The sequence below is a fragment of the Phacochoerus africanus genome, chromosome X (genome assembly GCF_016906955.1).
Source record: "Phacochoerus africanus isolate WHEZ1 chromosome X, ROS_Pafr_v1, whole genome shotgun sequence".
NCBI classification, from domain to species: domain Eukaryota; kingdom Metazoa; phylum Chordata; class Mammalia; order Artiodactyla; family Suidae; genus Phacochoerus; species Phacochoerus africanus.
The window spans coordinates 98,675,771-98,693,901 of record NC_062560.1 but is presented as its reverse complement, the minus strand read 5'-3'; the positions used below and the strand labels follow the sequence as shown (position 1 = coordinate 98,693,901).

The 18,131-nt window shown below is 33.9% G+C and overlaps 1 protein-coding gene across 1 annotated transcript in view; it reads left to right on the top strand.

Annotated features, from left to right (window-relative positions):
* The window catches only part of LRCH2 (leucine rich repeats and calponin homology domain containing 2), a 104,836-nt gene extending 88,707 nt beyond the window's left edge, over positions 1-16,129 (top strand). The window contains exons 17-21 of the mRNA XM_047765556.1: positions 1,931-1,988; positions 2,739-2,851; positions 3,617-3,754; positions 3,910-3,987; positions 13,369-16,129. Of these exons, the coding sequence (XP_047621512.1) occupies positions 1,931-1,988; positions 2,739-2,851; positions 3,617-3,754; positions 3,910-3,987; positions 13,369-13,488 (507 nt within the window). The 3' untranslated portion in view covers positions 13,489-16,129. The remainder of the gene's footprint in view (positions 1-1,930; positions 1,989-2,738; positions 2,852-3,616; positions 3,755-3,909; positions 3,988-13,368) is intronic.
* Positions 16,130-18,131: the final 2,002 nt, after the last annotated feature.

Here is an 18,131-nt window from a genome sequence, read left to right as displayed (position 1 = left end):
CTTTGAAATTAGAGATAAATTAAAAAAATTCTAAATAGTCTCTCTTCTACTTCAGATTATCTTATTTAGTATTCTAAAAGTGTATTGGCATTAGTAAATAAATGATTATGCATTCATTTGGTGAATTCAGGACTTTGTCTAAATGTTTGGATGATCCAAATTTACTGTATAACTTTGGTTAATTAGGTAGTATTTCATTTTATGTGGGTGGTGTTAATTTTTTGAAAAGTCAGGAGTCTTTGTTATTTTGGTTGAGTTGCATTATAAAACTTTTAAATGGATTTGGGCATTGTTTTATAAGCATGTTTCTAAATTATATGGCAGGTAAAATGGTTTATATTCTTTTAGAAAATAATTTAAATTAAGATATCCTAAAATTAGTTTTTGTCACATGCTTTTGTAAATCCTTTCTTTTACTTTCAGTTATAATAAATGTAAGTGATGACTTATTTACCTAGTGGCTTTATGATTTTAAGATCTATGCTCATAAGGAGAGTATTAATGCCAGTTTTCTCAAACAAATTATATTGCTTTTATAATACATTTTTCTTGCATTTGGATAAATGAAATTTTTGTCTGGAAATTCATAACACTTTAACCGAAATAATCAAGACAAACTGTGAGGCTTGTGGACAGATAGAGTAGTGAGTATGTATTTTAGTAGCTCAACTGACATTCAGCTGGAACTACTTATCACATGCTAATCAGAAGATTCAGAGTCAACAGAATTCTAATTGTTTCAGTTTCATCTGTGAAAGAAAAATGTTAAAAACAATTAGTATAGTGCTTTACTATTAACAAAGTGCTTGTCTATACGTTTAAACCTAAGAGCAGTCCCGTAAACTGGGTATTATCTTCATCATTTTATAGCTAAAGAGACTGATAACTTCCTAAAGACTCCAGTCAGTATATGATAGAAGCCCACACTTCGTTGTACAGATTAAATAAGATGCCGCTAACATTGCATTATCTTCCATTTTGTAATTTACAAAGTACTTTCTTTTAGTCATCTCAGTTAATTTTCACAAACATCCCATTTTAAAGATGAAGGAACAGTAATAGAGAAATTAAATGTTTTGTTCAAGACTTAGGCTAAGCTTTCTGACTCTAAGTTCAGATTTTTAAAATATGGAACTCCATAGTCAGAGTTCCCATCGCGGCTCAACAGAAACTAATCTGACTAGTATCCATGAGGACGCAGGTTTGATTCCCGGCCTTGCTCAGTGGGTTAAGGATCCGGCATTGCTGTGAGCTGTGCTATAGGTCACATATGTGGCTCGAATCACGTGTTGCTGTGGCTGTGGTGTAGGCCAGTAGTTATAGCTCTGATTAGACCTCTAGCCTGAGAACCTCCATATGCCGCGGTGCAGCCCTAAAAAAAGACAAATAAATAAAATAAAACATACCACAGTTCTTTCCACAGCATACTGTTGTGTGGAAGCGCTTTGAAATAATGTGCATTCAGATAGAGGAAATAATACTTTGTTATCTACCACTTTGCAGCCCCAATTAGTATGAATGTGTATTTGCCTCAGATTATACTGAGTGTTAAGTTCATAGTAGATACTTGAGTAGGTGTTGCTAATTTCACTATCTTCTCATTGCAACTTTTTTTTTTTCATTTTAAGTGAGGCTTTCATCTGGTTCTTCATTCAAAAAGTAGTATCTGTTTATTTTATATGCTTTAATGATTTTCATTTTCCTTATGCTGTGAGAGAGAAGTATATAAAGGCTCAGGTCATTTAGCAAATATTTATAGACCTTTTAAAAGTAATATATCTATTTGAATTGAAATGTAGTTTACCTTTTTCTACTCCACTAATCATGGAAAAAATAAATACTTCTCAAATTGGGATGGATATGAATTACTGCCTTGATTATTTTGAAAGAAAAGAGGTTTTATTTGTTTTTTGTTTTGTTTTATTTTTAGGAGTATGATAGAACTGATGGTTTTACACATGGTCCCTTTGGCTTGAAGCCTAGATCAGGTAAATATATACTCTGTAAATATAATTTATTGATTATATATGAAACTAGAGTTTCTGAGCTTAAATGGGATTGATTCCATAGTTTTAAGTACACATAGATTCTTTCCCCTCTCCTGAAAGTAATTTTCTCTTAACCTTATTTGTTTTTCCAATTCCCATTCCCCATTTCTTTCTTCCTCTTTACCTTCAAGCTCCTGAAACCTCAGCTTTTTGCCTTAAATATACTGCAGTCTTATTTCTACTCTACTGTGACTGCTATTAGAATGACCACTCTGCCAGCAGACCAAACACTGTTTGAAATTATAGCACTCCATTATATTGTGGTTTTAAAAAGGGATCTTTTCGAATTTGGCAAGCCCAAAAGAAAATGGATCCATGTTACTTGGCAAGGTATTGAATTATAGTTTTTATTCCTGAATAACTGTATTGACCTTCAAGAATAATTTCCTTTTTCTTTAAAGATAATAAAGGTTGATTTGTGTTCAATAATAATTTTTAACCTGGATCATAAGTTTCTAATAACGTATTTTTAAGTAAGAACATATGTAGGTGGTAGAAATCATTACACCTGTCTTCCCTCTTGCTTTCAGTTATGCAAATAAGTATGCAAAAAATATTTAGAATTAATTAATAATAATAGTGGTTTATGTAGTTTTATACTAGTTCTTTTTATCATACCTCTTTCCTCACTGATGGTTGATCCTTCCTATTAGCTTTGTAATAAGCTAGGAAATTTTGGTTTTTTAATAGCTTTTAGCCGCTCATCTCGCCAAGAATATGGGGCAGCAGATCCTGGTTTTACAATGAGAAGAAAGATGGAACATCTACGAGAAGAACGAGAGCAAATACGACAACTTCGCAATGTAAGTCAGATTGACCTTTCAAGTATGCTTTGTAGAAATGAGTTCAGCTTGGAAAATTAACAGATATTTAAAATTCTTTTTTAAATTTTTAAATTATTTTATTGAATAATTGATTACAATGTGTTAATTTCTGCTGCACAGAAGAGTGATTCAGTTATACATACATACATTCTTTTTGGGTTTTTTTTTTTCTTAAGGTATAGTTGACTTGCCATGTTGTGCCAATTCCTGCTGTATAGCAAAGTGACCAAGTCATACATATATGTACATTCTTTTTCTTTCTTTCTTTTTCTTTTGTGTGTTTTTAGGGCTGCACCTCGGCATATGGAGGTTCCCAGGCTAGGGGTCCAATCGGAGCTATAGCCACCGGCCTACACCACAGCCACAGCAACGCCAGATCTGAGCTGCGTCTGCGACCTACGCCACAGCTCATGGCAACTCCATATCCTCAACCCACTGAGTGAGGCCAGGGATCGAACCTACAACCTCATGGTTCCTACTCGGATTCGTTTCCACTTCACCACGACGGGAACTCCTATACATTCTTTTTCTCATATTATCTTCCATCATGTTCTGTCGCAAGTGATTGGATATACATAGTTCCTTGTGCTATACAGTAGGACCTCATTGCTTATCCATTCTAAATGTAAATAGTTTGTATCTTCCAGTACTCTTTAAAATTTTGGATTATGTAATGATAATAATATAAATATATAACATGTATTTAGATAGAATATCTGTGATTTATATTCATTTCTTTTATAGAATCTCGAATCCAGGTTAAAAGTAATTTTGCCTGATGACATTGGAGCTGCACTGATGGATGGGGTTGTTCTTTGCCATTTAGCCAATCACATAAGGCCACGTTCTGTAGCTAGTATTCATGTGCCATCACCAGCAGTGGTAAGTTTTGTCTATAGTTTGTCAGTTCTCTAAAGGAAGATAGAGCTTCTTGAAATAGTCTTTAAATAATACACCTCAATAAATTTAATTTTCAGTTTTGATTAATATTTATAAATAAATATACCTGAAAATATACTTTTTTTTTAACTTTACAGCCTAAACTGAGCATGGCAAAATGTCGAAGAAATGTAGAAAATTTTCTTGATGCTTGTAAAAAGTTGGGTGTCTCACAGGTAATTATTTTTCTAATAAAATAATCATTTAAATGTTAATTTATTACATGCAAGCTGAATTCTTCTTCACATAGGAATTAATAATGCTTTCTGAATATTAAAATGAATACCTTCCCTTGGTTCCTTTTACTGAGTTCCAGCTTTAACTGTAACAGATATCTAATCAAGGTTTTTAAGCTGCTTTTAAAGTGATTATAAAACAGCTTTATATATAGAAAAATTTACTGATCATATACATCATCAATTAAGCATAAGTTAGAGACCATATGACAAGTTGGTTTGAAGACATTGCTGCTTATATTTTTCCTGATGGAGGAAATTTGGAGTCCTTTAATAAATCTGTGGATAAGCTCTGATTAGAAAATTTGCATTCAGTGGGAACATTTTCTTTCTCTCTCTCTGTTAATGCTGCAGCTGCAGCATATGGAAGTTCCTGAGCCAGGGGTTGAATTGGAGCTGCAGTTGTGGCCTACACCAATCCAAGCCACATCTGTGACCTGTGCTGCAGCATGTATCAACACCAGATCCATAACCCACTGAATGAGGCCAGGGATCAACCCTGCATCCTCACCAACACCTTAACCCACAATGGGAACTCTGGGTGTGAACAGCATCTTAAACTTTATAATATTCAAATCGGAAATCTTAGTAACATATAATACCTCAGTGAATAAACTTTTCTGACATTGTTTATGTTTCATGTAATAATTGCAATACTATAAAATTATAGTATTCCCATCGTGGCGCAGTGGTTAACGAATCCGACTAGGAACCATGAGGTTGCAGGTTCGGTCCCTGCCCTTGCTCAGTGGGTTAAGGATCTGGCGTTGCCGTGAGCTGTGGTGTAGGTCGCAGACGCGGCTCGGATCCCGCGTTGATGTGGCTCTGGCGTAGGCCGGAGGCTACAGCTCCGATTCGACCCCTTGCCTGGGAACCTCCATATGCCTCGAGAGCAGCCCAAGAAATGGCAAAAAGACAAAAAAACAAACAAACAAACAAAAAAAACCCAGTGATCTCACCAATAAAATAACAAAAAAAACATAAAAAGTGTTGCATGACAAAAAAAAAATTATAGTATACCATAAAGCAATATTGTAAATATATAATGAAAATGAAAAATCAAAATACTGCTTTTTTTGAAAACATTGTAAGCCGAACATCAACATGACTAACTATTGAGAGAACATGGAATTGTTAGCAGACCACAATCTAGTTGTACTTTTTTTCTTTTATTTTTTAAAGTTTAGATTTTTGAGATATAATTGACAACATTTGATATAAACATATATATTGAGTTGTGCTTATTTAAGTTATCTTTTCAATAGTGTCAAAGCAATGTGGTCTACAAGTTTTACTTTAACGTCTTTCCTCAAGTGAATATATATAATTTATAGAGAAATCAGTTGAATTACTCTGTAAGTTGGAAATCTCATGTCGTTGTCCTCTAGTTACTTATCTGTGCTTGACATGATGTTTTAAAAATTTAATTCTTAAAATTTTTATGTTCTTTCTTTTTTGTACTCTTAATCTCTTAGTGTGAAAATAGAACAATTAGGAAGGCTTTTTAAAGTTATTGCATTGTATACATTTTGTCATTTTAAGAATTTTTGTTTTAAGAATTTTTGGAGGGAGGGTTCTCAATAAACATTTATTGAATGAATGAGGGAACTTGTTCAGAGTCACACTTTTAGTAAACAGTGGAGGAGCCAAACTCTGAACCCTGCTGTTCTAATTCCAGAGCCTACCCTCTAACATGTATACTTTCTATTTCTGTTCTTTTTCTTGAAAGAAAATACAGTCCAATATATTTCTGATACCTGCTTGATACATTAGGCAAGGAGGATAAAAGGGAAGGTCTTACAAAAACTATTTTACTTAGCTTACTCTTCTCTCTCCAGCTTGTTGTTCTAGGACAGGGTTAGTAGCTTACCTATCCTCACCATAAGGGGGGCAATGGAGGGGCCATTCAAAACTCTCTGTATTTTTAACAGTTTTATTGAAGTATAATTGACATATAGTAAAGTGCATGTAAATAAATTATACAGTTTGATAAGGTTTGACACATGCATACACCATGAAATCATCACTTTAGTCAAGATAATGAACACATCCTTGTGTCCCTTTGCAATCCTTTCTTCGCCAGGCATCCACTAATTTGCTTTCTATTTTAGTTTGCATTTTCTATCTGGAGGTGTATAAAATTGGAATGATAGAATATATACAATTTTTTTCCTGCCTCTTTCACTCAGTATAACTATCCTAAGACTCAGCAATGTTGTTGCATGTATAAATAGGTCATTCCTTTTTATTGTTGTGTAGTATTTCATTATATGAATATACCACAGTTTGTTGGTCCATTGACCTGTTGATGGCCATTTGGATTGTTTCCAGTTTCAGGGACTACTACAGATAAAGCTGCTATACAGTTATGTGCAAGTCTTTGGATATATGTGTTCTTTAATTTGGGGTAGATACGTGGGAGTGGAATGACTGGAAAATACGGCAGGTGTATGCTGAACATTATAAGTATAAAACTTTATTCCAAAATAGTTGTACCATTTTTCATTCCCATCAGCAGTGTATGAGAGTTCCAGTTCCTCCACATCCTCAATAACATTCAGTATGGTCAGTGTTTTTTTTTTAATTTATCCATTCTAATAGGTATGTACCGATTTGTCAGTGTGCTTTTAATTTCCATTTACCAGAAGACTGATGATACTGATCATCTTTTCAAAGGCTTATTTGCCATTTGTATGACTTCTTTTATGAAGTGTCTGTTCTAATCTTTTGATCTTTTGTCTATTTTTTCTTTCACTTTTTAAAGCTTTATTGAAGTATAGTTGATTTACAAGATTGTGATGATTTCTGCTATACAACAAAGTGATTCAGTGATATGTATATGCACATCCATTCTCTTTCAGATTCTTTTCCCACATAGATTAACACAGTATATTGGGTAGAGTTCTCTGTGCTATACAGCAGGTCCCTTTTGGCCAATCATTCCATATACCTCAGTGTACATATGCCATTTCCAAACCCCTAGTCCGTCTCTCCTACTCCCTGTCCCTTTTGGTAACCATAACTTTTTCAAAGTCTATGAGTCTGTTTCCATTTTGTAAATAAGTTCATTTGTATTCTTTTTTTAGATTCCACATATAAGTGATATCTTATGATGTTTGTTTTTCACTGTCTAACTTCACTTAGTATGATAATTTCTGGGTCTATCCATAATGCTGCAAATAGCCTTGTTTCATTCTTTTAATGACAGAGTAATATTCCATTGTATATGTGTACATCTTTTTTATCTATTCTTGTCCAATAGACATTTAGGTTGCTTCCATGTCTTGGCTATTGTATATAGTGCTGCAATGAACATTAGAGTGCATATATCTTTTCAAATTATAGTTTTCTGTGGATAGATTCCAGGAGTGGAATTGCTGGATCATGTGGTAATTCTATTTTTATTTTTTTGAGGAGCTTCCATACTGTTTTCCATAGTGGCTGCCCTGATTTATATTTGCCCCAACAGTGTAAGAGGGTTCTCTTTTCTCTATGCCCTCTCCGGCAATTACTGTTTGTAGATTTTTTGATGATGGCCATTCTGCCTGGTGTAAAATGGTACCTCATTGTAGTTTTGACTTGCATTTTTCTAATAATTAGTGATGTTGAGCATCTTTTCATGTGTTTTTTGGCCATCTATATGTCTTCTTTGGAGAAATGTCTACTTAGATCTTCTGCCCATTTTTTGATTGGATTGTTTGGGGTTTTTTTGCAATTGAGCTGTAGAAGGTGTTTGTATATTTTGGAGGTTAATCCTTTATCAGTTGCTTCATTTGCAAATATTATCTCCCATTCTGTGGGTTGTCTTTTTTTTTTTTTGTCTTTTTGTTGTTGTTATTGTTGTTGTTGTTGTTGCTATTTCTTGGGCTGCTCCCGTGGCATATGGAGGTTCCCAGGCTAGGGGTTGAATCGGAGCTGTAGCCACCAGCCTACGCCAGAGCCACAGCAACTCGGGATCCGAGCCGCGTCTGCAACCTACACCACAGCTCACGGCAACGCCGGATCCTTAACCCACTGAGCAAGGGCAGGGACCGAACCCGCAACCTCATGGTTCCTAGTCGGATTCGTTACCCACTGCGCCACGATGGGAACTCCATGTCTTTTTGTTTTGTTTATGATTTCCTTTCTGTGCAAAAACTTTCAAGTTTAAATACGTCCCATTTTTTTAATTTTTGTTTTTGTTGTTATTACTCTAGGAGGTGGATCTGAGAAGATATTGCTGTGGTCTATGTCAGAGAGTGTTTGGCCTATGTTTTCCTCTAAGAATTTTATAGTATCTGGTCTTACCATCAGTGTGGTTTTAATTTCCATTTCCCTGAAGATTCATGATGTTGAACATCTTTTCAAGGGTTTATTTGCCATTTGTATGATGATTTGCCATATGTAAAATGAAGTGTTTCTAAACTTTTGTCTGTTTTTTAAATTGAGTTTTCTTAATTACTGAGTTTGAGATTTCTTTATAAATTATAGATAAAATTCTTTATCACATGTGTGATTTAAAAATATTGTATCCCAGTCTTTGACTTGTCTTTTCATTCTCCTTACAGTATTTTTCAAAGAGCAGAAATTTTGATGCTTTGGAGTAACATTTGTCATTTAAAGAAATCAGTTATGTTTTTGGTGTTAAACAAATCTTTGCATAACTTAAGGTCACAAAGGTTTTCTCCTATATTTCTAGAAGTTTTACAGTCTTAAGTTTTGCATTTAGGTTTGTAATCAAGTTTTAGTTATTTTTTAACATGTTGAAAGATATAGGTTGAAATTATCTTTTTTTAGGCTTGGGATTGGGCACACGCATTGCTTTTTTTAAAAAAAACTTTATTATTGAGACATATTTAACATACCAAAACATTTACCCATTTAAAGTGTATAATTAAATTGTTTTTCTTATAGTCGCAGAGTTGGGCAACACTCTAAGTGTAGAATATTTTATCACCCTTGAAAGAAACCACTTACCTGTTAGCAGTCCCTCCTCTATTCTATCTCTATAAATTTGCCTATTCTGGAGAGGAGATATTAATGATATCATAAAATATGATATCTGGTATCTTTCACTTAGCACAGTGCTCTCTAGGTTAATCCATGTTGTAGCATAAAGCAGTACAGACATACCTAGTTTTATTGCACTTCACTTTACTGTGCTTCACAGATACTGCATTTTTTTTTTATGAATTGGAGGTTTGTGGCAATGCTGCATTGCCAGATGATGATTAGCATTTTTAGCAATAAGGTATTTTTTTTTATAACGGTTTGTTTTGTTAGACATAATGCTATTGCATACTTAGTAGACTATAGTATAGTGTAAACAAAACTTTTATATGTACTAGGAAACAGAAATTCGTATGACTCACTTTGTTGCAATATTTACTTTATTTTGGTGATCTAGAACTCAACTCTCAATATCTCTGAGGCATGCCCGTACTTCATTTTTTCAGGGCTGAGTAATATTCCATTGTATGTATATACCATGGTTTGTTTACTATTCATCAGTTGGTGGATATCAGGGCTGTTTCCACTCATTTTTTATTATGAATAATGCTGCTATGAACATTGATGAAATGTTTTTGTTTGAATACTTGCCTTAATTCTCTCAGGTTATATGGTAGAGTGTATAGTTGCTCTATGCTAGGTTATATGATAACTATATATTTATCTTTTTTGGAACTGCTAAATTATTTTCCAATTTACATTCCTACCATCAATATATCCTCACCAACAATGATTATTGTCAACCTTTTTTATTTTAGTCATCCTTGTGGGTGTGAAGTGATATCTCTTTGTGGTTTTGATTAGTGTTTCCCTAATGGCTAATGGTGTTGGGCGTCTTTTTGTGTGCTTATTGACTATTCATATATGTTTTTGGAGAAAGGTCTTCAAATGTTGTGACTTAATTGAATCAGTCACATTTTTATTATTAAGTTCTTTATATATTCAAAATGTAAGTTCCTTATAAAATATATGATCCTAGTTTGCTGAGAGTTCTTATTAGGGACAGATGTTGAATTTTGTCAAGTGCTTTTTCTACACTACTGAGGCAACATTTTTTTTTTCTTTTACAACATTGTTAATTACATTGTTTGATTTTCAGATATTAAGTCAAACCTGGACTCTTGGTATAAACCCCACTTGGTCATGATAGATTTTGTTGTTATCTTTATGTTGTTGGATTCAATTTGTTAAAATTTTGTTTAGACTTTTTGCATCTATATTAATGAGGTTCTTGGTCTTTAGTTTTAATGTTTTTGCTTGGCTTTGGTGTCAAGGTAATGTTAACCTCATGGAACATGTTAGAAAATATTCCCTGCTCTTCGCTTTTCTTGAAGATTTTGGGTAGATTGATGTTATTTCTTCATTAAATATTTAGTCAAATTCATTATTGAAACTTGAATCCTTCTAGGCAATGGGTTTTCTTTGTGGGAAAGTTTTTAACTACAATTTCAATTTCTTTAATAGATAAAGAGCTATTCTAGTTTTCTGTTTAGTCTTATATGAGCTTGAATATGTGGTGTCTTTTGAAGAATTTGTCCATTTCATCTAGTTTGTCAAACTCATTGTTATGATGTTGTTTTTAATGTCCTCCTTATTATGATTTTAGTGTTTGTAGCATCTCTTGTGATGTCGCTTCTTTTGTATCTGATATTGGCAATTCATGTATTTTCTCTCTTTTTGCTGATTAATCTAGCTAGGTGATTTATGAATTAAAAAAACTTCCCAGTGAACCAATGTTTGGTTTCATTGATTTTTTTTACTATTATTTTCTGTTTTTTAATTTTATTGTTTTCCTCTCTCACCTTCATAATTTTCTTCTTTCTGCTTACCATTGGTTTAATTTGCTCTTTTTACAGGTTCTGTGGTGGGAGCTGATGTCGTTGATTTGAAACCACCTTTCTCTTTTCTAATGTATACTTCAGGGGTTTTTGAATAAATAAGCCAAATATTAGGAGGACAACAAATGTTGCAGTAAAAATGGAATGAGAAGATAATTTTTGAGAACTCTTTTAATAAATGGGCATATTGGAGTTCCCGTTGTTGCACAGCAGGTTAAGGATCCAATGTTGTCTCTACAGCAGCTCAGGTCACAGCTGTGGCTCAGATTTGATCCCTGGCCCGGGAACTTCAATATGCTGCGGGTGTGGCCTAAATAAATAAATGGTAATATTATCAGTAGTATTTGGTGATTGAGTTATGGGAGTAAGGAAGAAAGAGACTGTTATGATTCCCAGGTTTATGTTGAGAGAGACTGAGTGATATATTACTGACTGAGGTATAGAATACAGAGGAGAAGTTAATTTAGCGAGGAAGTAGTTCTCTTATGGACATGTTGATTTTGGTATGTCTGTTGGACATCTGTTTGGCTGTATCAGGTTGACATTTGTTTCTGGAGATGAATAGAGAGATATTGGCAGGAAAGTAAAGATTTGAAAGTCATCAGATTGAAGATACAGTTGTTACCATTTGCAAATAGGGGCCCATTCTTGCCAAGGCTTCTAATGTTTTGAGAAACATGGGATTTAAAAAAAAAAAGGAATGTTTCTAGATTTGTAAAACACTATGCTAGCCAACTTGTAAAACAAGTTATAGACCAGATGGGCCCTGTAGATGCTCTGTCACCTACTTTATGCATTGCTAGCTTATTTTCCTGAGATGAGTGGGTGTCCCAAGTGAAGCAGTAGACCGCATTACTTCTTCAAAAATGCTACCAAATTTATTTGGTGTTGTGCACATGCATGCAGTGCTTCAGTTGAAACCCTTACAGATTTGATATGGCTTTGAGAATACCAAAGAGAGGATATAGTGTAAAAACAGAAGAGGGTGAATACAGAACCCTTGAAGACATTAAGGTTGTTAGAAGAGGATCAGGAGTTCCCGTTGTGGTGCAGCGGAAACGAATCAAACTAGGAACCATGAGGTTGCAAGTTCGATCCCTGGCCTCGCTCAGTGGGTTGAGGATCAGTGGGTTGCCGTGAGCTGTGGTGTGGGTCGCAGACGCGGCTTGGATCCCACATTGCTGTGGCTCTGGCGTAGGCCGGTGGCTATAGCTCGGATTAGACCCCTAGCCTGGGAACTTCCATATGCTGCAGGTGTGGCCGTAAAAGGACAAAAGACAAAAAAAAAAAAAGAGGGTCAGTGAAGGCTAATGAAACCTAATGTAAAGTTGTTTCTAAACCCTCTTTTTCATGTAGTTGTGAAGATCATATGACACATGTGATGACTTAGAAGAGGAGGCAGTTATTATTTATCAAATTCTAACTGTTGGAACTAAGAATAAGAAGCAACACAACCTCACTAGAAGCTGGAGGGGAGTAACCTTAAGACCAAAAAAAAAAAAAAAATACTGAAGTGCTGTATACATCACAGACCACAGTACCTCAGAACTGGTAGAAAGAACCAGAGTGACCAGTTTTATACAGGACAACAGTTTACAAAGAACTTCCATATATAGACTGTTCTGCTTCTCACATAGTCCTATTTTCAGGATGAAGAGGGTCTCAAGGAATTTTAGTACCTTTAGTACTTTGTATGGCCCTTAGATCTCTTGGCTGGAAATAAAGTGCTCTTTCTGCTCTAGCATGAGAGATTAGGGAGTATCTAGTACCACCACTTCAATTTAAAATATTTGCTTATGGAGTTCCCGTCGTGGCGCAGTGGTTAACGAATCCGACTAGGAACCATGAGGTTGCGGGTCCGGTCCCTGGCCTTGCTCAGTGGGTTAAGGATCCGGTGTTGCCGTGAGCTATGGTGTAGGTCGCAGACGCGGCTCGGCTCGGATCCAGCGTTGCTGTGGTTCTGGCGTAGGCTGGCAGCTGTAGCTCCGATTTGACCCTAGCCTGGGAACTTCCATATGCCCCTGATGTGGCCCTAAAAGGACAAAAGACAAAAAAAAAAAAAAAACAAGACACAGTTCATGAAATAGAATTCCATACCATAAAAGTCTATTGAAACAGACATTTTAAAATTAAAATTTAATTAGAATTCTGTACTTTTTACTTGAAGTTTTCTAAAAAATGTGTTTTAAAAACCCAGTTCTGGAGTTCCCGTTGTGGCGCAGTGGAAATGAATCTGACTAGGAACCATGAGGTTGCGGGTTCGATCCCTGGCCTTGCTCAGTGAGTTAAGGATCCAGCGATGCTGTGGCTGTGGTGTAGGCTGGCAGCTGTAGCTCTGATTAGACCCCTAGCCTGGGAACTTCCATATGCCGCGGGTGTGGCCCTAAAAAGACAAAAACAAAAAAACAAAAACCCAGTTCTGACATTTAAGCTTTGCTGCACTGTTAAAAAGTGAATGTTCAGATGTTCAGATATCATTTGTTTTGTTTTTCAGGAAAGGCTCTGTTTGCCTCATCATATTTTGGAAGAAAGAGGTCTTGTGAAAGTTGGTGTCACAGTTCAGGCTCTTCTTGAATTACCTACAACCAAGGCATCTCAGCTTTCTACAGCTTGATATAACATTTGGAAATCATATGTGTCTAGTTTCATTTATTTGAAGTGATTTCAAATATCTCAAATTTATGAGTAAGGATGTCTAATCAAAAATACTTTTATTAAATCAGGCCTTAGGTTTAAGAAAAATTATGTTAAAATATCAAGATTAAATTTCCAATTGCCCAAACTTCTTTTGGGGGAAAACTGGATCAACTTAATAAGAGTTTTTGATAAATTCAAATTCTGTTTTTACTAAGTCAGTTGATAACCTTGATTATTTTAACAATAAGATTAATACTAAATTTAAAATGTGGCTTCAATTTAATTAGGTTTTTTATATCATAGCATACTGGTAAATGTCTGCATAATGTAATCATTTTTACCAATTTAAAATAATTCTATATTTGAGTTATTTAATATACTTGTAATTCTAGTTTATACATAATTTCTTCAATCTTTGGTCTTAGTTTTCTAGAAAAAAAGTGAGTGGAAATTACAGAATTCTGGCTTTATATTAAATTCTTTTAGTATTATAGGTTGGTGCCAAAATATTTTCAGTTGTACTGTAGATTGTTTACATGTGAAGTGCCTGTGTAATTGATGACTCATATAGTCTTAAGCATTTTTGCAATTTCTTTTTATGTATTAATGGAATCAATGGAATTTTAAAATATTTTAGTAGATTTTGTAAGTTCAGTAATATGTGAGGATAAACCTCCCTCACATTGTGACATTTGTGTCTTTATTTAGTCCATTGCATTTTTCTTAAATTGGTTATTTCATGTCTTCAGATAAACAATGTTAATATGCTTAATTTATGCTATTTAATTTTGCAAAACTTAATCATCTTTTAAAATTATTATTTGAAGAGTATTTTATTTCTGTATTGAAAATCTTACACAAAGCAGTAAGGTTTTTGAGAACTAGCAAAGTACTTAATTGTCAAGGACATTTTGATAAAACTGCCAAAGTTTGGGTTTATGTTGTGACTTCCAAGAATGTTATATCAGTGTGCTGCCTTTGGTTATATTCAAATTCAGAGAGCAGCAATTGAGGAGTAGGTTTTTATTCAAAAATAATGTCCATTTTTGGATCCAGTAAATCTCAATGGATCCTCAACATGATGTTGAAATAAACACAAACCATTCTATAAATCTTTTCATAAGTATACTGTGTTATATAAAGTCCTTGTTTAATTTAGAGATGGATAAAATTTATGTTGGTAGTAGTGCAGGAATTTTTCAAAAACATTGCTGTAATAACTCAGTTTCCTATAGAAGAATCTTAGTATAATTACTTTTGTACTAGTCAGGCAAGTATCATATCTTACATATGTGATTATTTGCACTTGTTACCTCTTAATATGGATGCAACTTATTAAAAATGTTGGCCTGGGTATTTCAAAGGTATATATAAAAAGTAAAAATTATTGTGCCAAATGGTATAGTAAGAGTTGGTTTAGGATCAACTCTACTTTTTTTGATCAGTTGGCATGAAGCCATATAATTATTTTGACTTTAGGATGCAGATGTGTTCTTTACATTCCCCAAGGGTCAAATTGGAGCTTTGAAATAATTAAAGCTTCTTAAGACTAAGAGGTTTAAAAGTTAAATTATTAGTAATTTATTACTTTACTTGAGCTAATTAGTTGCTATTTTTCAGTTGGATCTTAAAAAAAAAAACAAAAAAAACCTCTTTGACATAATCAGTCTCCCCTAGTGAAAGCGTGGGTAATAAAGGTAAGAAATGACAAATAAATACCTTAGTTGTTAGTTTTTAAGATGAAATTTTGACAGTGTTACAAATAAAGTGATCATCAGAAGCTACAGCAATCATTCATACTGCTTTAATAGTTATCATGCTGTAGGATTCCTCTTGTTAATCAATCTAGATGTTAATTATTTTACAAGTATTTTCATGTTTCATATCATTGAAATATTAGTGAAATTATAGGCCATTTCCTTAATGCATTTCACTTACTTGTCAATTAATTATTGCTTTAAAAGGAAAGTACACCAGAACCTCTGTAGCATTCTTTACTGCATTTAAGATGGATCTATTTGATTTCCATACCATGGCCGTTTATTTACTGTAGTGGCAAAAGGCAACACTGTCTCCATGGCAGTTTCATGGCATAGTCCCCAAGCACATATTATACTAAGGCTCTGATGTATTTCTTTTTAGTAGTTTTTAAATAAGTTTAAAATTTATTCTAAATGGTTTTTATGGTTATTATATATTTACTTCATCAGTTATTGAAATAAGAACAATTATCATTATTTGAATTGGATTTGTGATTTGAAGAGGGTTAAGTAATCAAACTAAAATATTTTATTAGGCCCTAAAACATGAGTAGATAGCTACTTCTGCTCAATTTTATTCCTGTATGGCACAAGAAAGAGGTGATGTTGGATATGTTAGAATTGAAATAAGGAGTAAAAATACATTACCATTTGTTTAATAATTATCTTTACAAAATGCTAGTTTATTGACTTTTCTAACTGAATTTTTTGAAGAATTCAGAAATGTTTGTATGGGTCACAGATCTATCATGATTGATTTTTATGATACATTTAAAAATAAATGGAACACTAAATGTATATTACCGATGTAAACTGTGGATAAAGTTGAATGAAAAAATTAAATTCAGATTTCATTTCTCCCTTTCTATCTCTTTTCTTAACATCATGGCATTGATTTTTTGTAGATATTTGATAGCTTGTGTCTGTGTTCTCTAGTGTGGAAAAATAGACTTCGAGAGGATATTCAAAGTAAGTTGAGTCTAGATTCTCTTTACATCATGATATTTTTAGTAGGCAATGTTTTCTTAAAAATTATTTTCTAGGATAGCTTCACAAAATGATGTCACCTTTATATAAGATAGACTGTGTAACATAAATGTCAGATAAACCTTTACATAAAAGGTAGGACAGGTCAAATTCTGATTATTTTTATTGTGGATTTTAGTGCAGGCTATATGATTGAATTATCCTTAAGCTATTTCCTAATAAATTTAATCTTTCAGGAATTCCCTAGTGGCATAGTGGTTAAGGATTCATCATGTCGCTGCTGTGGCTCAGGTTCAGTCCCCAGCCCAGGAACTTATGCATGCTTCAAGTTTGGCCAAAAAATTTAATCTTTCATTTTCAAGTAATTCTAATTTTTAAAATCACATATTTTATTAAAATGACTTATTTATCTATAATTGTTATTCATCCTAAAAGGAGAAAGTTATTCAGGTAACTATTATTGAAGATAATTGCCCCATTTTATAGTTACTCACTTTTGTCTCAGACTTGAAGAAGTACTTAAGTTGTTTGAAAACTAAGTTTATCACAGAATTTTGAATTGTCTTTAGATAATGATACTAAACTTGTTATTTGCTTTAGTAAATTTTGATATTCTACATGGAATGGTCATAAAATTCTCAGGAATCTGTCCCAGTGTCCAGAGCACTCCAAGGGACTGGGTTGCCTTTGGTTCATTACCGTACATTAGATCAATTTAGAAATGCCCAGATAATCTTCTCTTCCTTAAGGTATAATCTTTTCTATCCTTATACTTTTAAAACATGAAAAATATCTCTATGCTTATGGTGTTTAAATAGTTAGATTTTCTGTAGGTGTGTATGTGTGTGTTCAGGAACGTTTAATGCAAGGCTCCAGCTGTTTTAGTGAAGGAGAACCTTACTGTGTTGGAGGACCAGAGTTTAGACGTTAATGAGAATTCTGACATCAGTGTTAAGCATGGAAAATTGCTGATTGAATCATTTGAAAGTTAGCATAACTTATAAAAAGAGATTCTTTAAAATGTGATCTGTTAAAAATGTTAAAGAAATTATTGCGTACTATTTTTTGATTCTCAAATACATAATTTTGATTACTCTGCCATTTAGAATTAGGAATAGGTTGACTTTTTACTGCACTCCATTAATACGCATCAAGTATCTCCCTAAATAGGTGAGAAATGCATTAAGTACACACATAAATACATAAAAAGAAATAGCTTTTTCAGATAGCAAATTGAAGTTTTTAGAATTTCGTTCAGATTATCTCAGTTTCTTCTAATGCAAAGAAATATGAAGTGATGTATAATTTATAAAATAGTAATTACAATTATACCTTAAGGCAGTGATTGATTTTTTATTTTATAAGTTTCAGGTCTACAGCATTATAATTTGACATCTGTATGTACATACTACAAAATGATCACCACCACAAGCCTAGTTATCCATCACCATAAAATTTACCCTTTTCACTTCTTTGCCCTTCTTCATTTACCCTTTGCCCTTCAACTCCCTTTTTCTCTGGTAATGACTAATCTGATCTCTCTAATCTATCGGTTTGTTTTTGTTTTATTTTCTTCGCTTTTTATATATATATATATATTTTTTTTGTCTTTTTGCTATTTCTTTGGGCCGCTCCCGCAGCATATGGAGGTTCCCAGGCTAGGGGTCGTATCAGAGCTGTAGCCACTGGCCTACGCTAGAGCCACAGCAATGCGGGATCCGAGCCGCGTCTGCAACCTACACCACAGCTCACGGCAATGCCGGATCGTCAACCCACTGAGCAAGGGCAGGGACCGAACCCGCACCTCATGGTTCCTAGTCGGATTCGTTAACCACTGCGCCACAACGGGAACTCCATTTTTTTAGATCTCACT